We start from the raw sequence: 5,653 nt of genomic DNA, 5'->3' as shown, positions 1-5,653 counted from the left end.
TACCCTCAACAGTAGTATCATTAGACCTTCTATTTTGAAAAAAAACAGACTGAAGCTTAGAGCCCATTATATTAAACTTCGGCGAGACTATAATTTATGGACGAGCCAATCAGAAGTGTTTGAGGGATTTCAGGGTCACGGCGCCAATTTCAGCTCCTGATGCTCATGTACGATCGGTTTACAGAGAATTTTAGAGAAGACTTGACAATTAAGTGGCTACAACAAATGAAACTACTAAGAAGTCCCTGCATTTGTAATTACGAGTATTAAATGACTTGTACAGAATACCGTGATGTTGTCCTTCGATGTAATATATGTTGAAGGAAGACGCTTGCTAAAATAAGAACCTTTATCGCTCGATCCAGATTGAGACTAAGGCATATTGTAATAATTGCCGCGAACTGTATAATAAAAGCACCAGTGACATTGGGTGCAATAATCGCAGTTGTTACTGAAGCTTCGGCTGTTCAGTGGTATGAGTATTGTAGGGACATATCCATAATAAAAATGATAAACTTACACAACTGGAGTACACAAACAATAATGAAGCTATGTGGTCGAGGCTGAGAGAGTTTAGGTGACCTTATCATGGCTCCAGAGACCAACTATTATGGAGCCATATGGATGAAGTTCCTCTACCTTATGCATTACGATTTTAAAACCTTTTTCTAACCTTGACAAGTTTTTGGACCATATAAAAGAAGTGTATCCACTTTAATTCTTTGGTTTTGTATAATAAAATTTTACTCCATGCTGACTGTTTACTGACTGGCTAACATTTCTCAGGGTCACCTAAGATTCGCTCAAAGGTCGTCCATAAACTATGGTCTCGTCTAAACTTCTACTTGTTTACTGCTGAAATCCATACTACATGGTACAATACATTACCCGATGTGATACGCTATAGTACTAGAACACTTGACAATGACCTTTTAACAAAGTTGCAAACAAAAAGCAATTGAGTTCCACTGAACGTTTTTAAACTTTTCCAAAAAAAATAATAAGTACTCTCATTGCAATTAAAATATAAAACAACAGGTAAGTGACGTATTACAGAACAGAACACCGACACTGAAGATGATCACATTTGATGAGTGGATGGATTGTAGCATCACTGTTTATAATAATGATAGAATCATCGTATGGTCACACATATACAACAACATAATTGTGTTATTTCATAACAACCGAGTAAAAAAGGAATCTTCAACAATCCCTGAGTGAGGTGAACGATAGGGTTGGGTAATAATGATAATACTAATAACTTGATTTGAAGACAAAGGGGGGGGAGTGTAAAAACGTAGGAGAATTAGATGATTAAAAACAGGGTACATCACAAAAATTATAATATTAGTATTCTACAACAGAATTGAAGAAGAATAGATGGGAAAATTCAAATGATTCATCTGAAACATCTTTAAGAAATGGAATTAGTTTTCAATTATTTGTATTGGAAAAATTGTCGGAAAGAGAAAGATTGTAACGACCTTCTAATATGGCTACCGTTGCATTGTATGCACTAGAAAAAAAAGACAAAAACAATCGTTAGGGTGAAAAACGACGATGAAATTATGTTATCATAGTAATAAGATGCATGATATCTTAGTTACGCCTGTTAACCCTCGTGAAGGAGCATACAGCACTCTCAAGAATTCTACAACATACTTGGTCCTGATCAATCCTAGCTACTTTTGGCCAAATATTATCCATTATTTTGCCGGCTGCTTCCAATTCTCGACACAATATGCTCATTAGTCTTCCTTTTACCTTCAGGAGTACAAGTTAGGGGCTTGCCTCGTAGTGCAGTTTAATGATTTACCCGATGTATGTCCTATTCACTCTCAGCGTCTTTTTCTAAGTTCCTATTCAGCTGGAAGCTGGTTTGTTCTCTCCCACAGAAGGCTATTGCTGATGGTATCTAGCCAACGGACTTTGAGTATCTTGCGTAGACAATTATTTATAACTACTTGTACCTTTTTGATGGTAGTTGTAGTAGTTCTCCACTTTTCAGCTCCGTAGAGTAGGACTGAATTGACATTCGTATTGAAGATTCTCACTTAGATATTGGTTGACAGTTGTTTTGAGTTCCATACGTTCTTCAACTGTAAGAATGCGGCCCTTGTGTTGCCAGTCCTTGCTTACAAAACGACATCAGATCCTTCACGTTTATCGATGATGCTACTATCCAGGTACGTGAAATTTTCCATCTCTTCAAGTGTGATTGGGTTCGTGTTCTCCATGTTGTATTTGAAGATCTTGCTTATTCCATTGTGTACGCTGAAGCCTATAGCTGCACAGACTGTCTTCACCTGCATTTGTTGGTGTGTATCGGATAGAACAGCTAGGTCATCTGCTAAGTCTAAATCGTGTAGCTGCATCCAAGCCGTCCATTGTATTCCGTGTTTCCTTTGAGATGTGGAGGCCTTCATGATCCAATCAAACACCAGATGAAAGAGAAAGGACAAGAGTAAGCATTTGGAATGCATCTGTCCGTTGTCTTCCATTCACGAATTGGCAGTGAAATCAGTCGAATGAATTCCGTATGATGTTGACTACCTACTCATGGACACCATAGTGTCGAAGAGGGTTCCTTAAGGTTCTTCTATCCACATTGCTAAACGCTTTCTCGTAGTCAAAGATGTTGATGTATATTGACGAGTTCCATTCAATTGCTTGCTCAAAAATGATGTGTAGTGTCACAATTCGGTCTGTACACGACCGATCATTACGGAATCCAGCCTGTTGATCTCCAGGTTGCACGTCTACTGTTGAAATCGTTTCATGGTACTGATAATAGTGTGGTCCCTTTGTACTTCTCACACTTGCTCAGATCTGCATTCTTCGGTATCTAGCTTTCTAATCCGTCAGTAGTCATTCTTCCTTTCAAACCTTCCTGAACAGAACATGGAGCATGTTTGCAGTTACTTCTATATTTAACTTCAGTGCTTCACTTATTATGTTTTACGGTCTTGCCGCTTTCTTAATCCTGATTTGTCTGACGGCCACGGTTATTTCTTCGATCGTTAGTGGGGTGACATCTAAAGGAAGATCTGTAGGGGCTGCTTCGATGTCCGGTGGGGCTGTTCTATTCAAGAGCTCCTCAAAGTGCTCTACTCTACTTTTCTTGAATCTCAGTGATTGGCTTGCCTTCTTTGTTCTTGACCGGTCTCTTTGGTTTACAATATTTCCTTGCTCGTTTTTTCGTTGTGCTACATAGTTGTCTCAAATATCATTCTCCTGTAGCCTTTCCCTCTAGTATTGCTAGATATCGGAAAGCATGTGATTACTGTGTCATTCCTACCTTTCGAATAACTTAAACCTTTATCATAGAAAAATGTAACTTTCAGTACATATACGTCTTTTCTTCATGTCTTTGTAATTCTGCGCTTACATATCTCATGTGTGCTTGTGTTTGTCTCCTTGTTGCACTATGTAATTTGGTTTATATTACTGCTTAAAATGAGTAATATTTTGAGAACGCAAAGTTCGTTTTATTCGCCTTACTTCTCTGCCCAGGTGCCCAAACTGAAGCAGATGGCTTTCTCAGGGGACCACACCGGGAGTCTTTCACCTAAAGGTCTGATCCACAAGGCAGTGGAGCATCATGAAGAGATGCAGTCTCATGATAGCCGGTCACCAACAATTGATTCATAAGCCATTTGTTCCCTCAGGATACTGGAGCCCATGTGTACCGTCGGTTCGGAATCATGGTTTTCCAACTCCCCTAGGTGGGCTTTCCGTGTCCACCGACTCGATTAAAGTGCCGGACATTCGCTTTTCGTCCTCTCAATTTCGTAAACAACAGTAATCCCACGAGAAGGCAGTGAGTAGGACTTCCCTGATAGAGGGTATATACGCGTGGCGATGTGAGAGCATTTCGAAAGGGAGAGCGGACTCTCCCCACTCTCGGCCGTACCAGGGCATTTGAGGGCAGTAATATTACAAACGTAAATAGTATGTACAGAAATATGCATATTTTTACCTGCCATTTCGTACTACAGAATAAACAGATTTGTCACAATTGCACAAGTCAATAATAGTTGAACCAGCTCGGCTACAATCGGAGTTTCCTGAGAATATATCAGATTGAATAGGACCACCATTGATGATTAGATCGATGGATGACCAAATTTCGGAAAATTCCTGAATATAAAGAAAGAAAACGTATCATAATATAATAAAACGAATGAGCTTAGAATTGTCTTAAGAGAGCTAAACAAGATACTACTATTGTGGTGTGGCCTACTTATACCCATATAAGTAGTATATAGTGGTGGTCAGACGTAGAGTGTATTTTGGTAGAAGATCGATAAGGGAAGAACAGGAATGAAACGCAATCGGTACAAAAATGCATGAACAATGAAATCAGAGAAGACGGACTGGTATTTGCAGAAGGAACAGTTAAGATTGAGACAATCGATTGTTAATATGCAAATTGACTGTCTACTACTGTATGGTTATCAGAATTTAGTGAGATAGTCTGTAATTTTGTGCTTAAATACATTCGATTGTCCCCCCAAAAGTGTTCTTGTTCACTACACTATTACTAAATTCAAGATCAAGTATCAATATTGAAAGTAACTGACAAGAAATTGTGGAATCTAAAGGTCAAATGTTCAATTTGTAATTTATCAGAAGGATGTATAAACAATCAAAGAGGGAACTATTTTAGCAATCAGTACTATTTCACCCCGTATGTAGATTATTCTAATGTTAGAATAAGACAAGTAATCAATTGTTTTGGAATCATTATGCGAACATATATTTGGCTTTGTTATTTACTCACTTGTAAGCTTGATTGTTTTTATTAAAACATATTTGGGCGTATATTTGTTCATCATTTACTCTTTTCATTACATTCCTTTTATAGCTGAAATCATGAATCAATTGAAGCTAGACCACCATCGAAAACCTGGAAGCACTGGACGACCGTTTCGTTCTATTGTGGGACTCATCAGCAGTGCGCATCCACGATTGAATTGATAAATAGATTCGAACCCAGGACCTACCATTAATCAGCATATAATTGGATTGAAGTGGATTTTACAGTAAGATTCTTTGGTTTTTTCTAATAAATCTTTCCTAACAAGATTTGTCTTTTAAAGTAGTTACGACTAGAAATGAAGAGAGCTATTGTATACAGTGTAGAGATTATCATTAGATTGATTACTGTTATCATATATTTTTCAATACCATATATCATGTGTATTCGTACGCATTGTAAATGTCTCGATTTCTTCATCGATTCAAATTCACCGAAATACACAAAACCATTCGTTTTATACTGTGACGTTACTTACCGAAATGTCTCTATTGTATTGAGAATAGATATCGATTGACTATCTATAATTTTATATTTCCCAGCTTAAACAATCATAATTTTCAATCATTGCGATATGCCAAATATCGATGTAAACTATACTTAACATTTGAAAATGTATTCAGTTGTAATGCTATCGGGAGTCAGCAGCTAAATGGGCAACGCGATGGCGTCCGAAGTGAACGGTACTGGGTTTAAGTCTCAGAGTGAACATCAATTCCGAGATGCAGCTACATCCAGTTGACGAGTTCTAAACGGGACGAACCGCGCGTCCTGGATTCCACTGCTAGCCATCTTTGCTTGTTAAATGAAATGTTTTTTTATTATCAATAA

General features: G+C 37.9%; 1 protein-coding gene across 1 annotated transcript in view; it reads right to left on the bottom strand.

Moving 5' to 3' along the window:
- Positions 1-960: 960 nt before the first annotated feature.
- The window catches only part of Smp_127100 (hypothetical protein), a gene marked incomplete at its 5' end in the record, with an annotated part of 14,350 nt that continues 9,657 nt past the window's right edge, over positions 961-5,653 (bottom strand). Inside the window, 2 exons of the mRNA XM_018798490.1 lie at positions 961-1,519; positions 3,983-4,143. Coding sequence (XP_018653426.1) covers positions 1,438-1,519; positions 3,983-4,143 — 243 coding nt within the window. The 3' untranslated portion in view covers positions 961-1,437. The remainder of the gene's footprint in view (positions 1,520-3,982; positions 4,144-5,653) is intronic.

Source organism: Schistosoma mansoni, chromosome 6 (genome assembly GCF_000237925.1).
Source record: "Schistosoma mansoni strain Puerto Rico chromosome 6, complete genome".
Lineage (NCBI taxonomy): Eukaryota > Metazoa > Platyhelminthes > Trematoda > Strigeidida > Schistosomatidae > Schistosoma > Schistosoma mansoni.
This window is presented reverse-complemented; position numbering and strand designations above follow the sequence as displayed.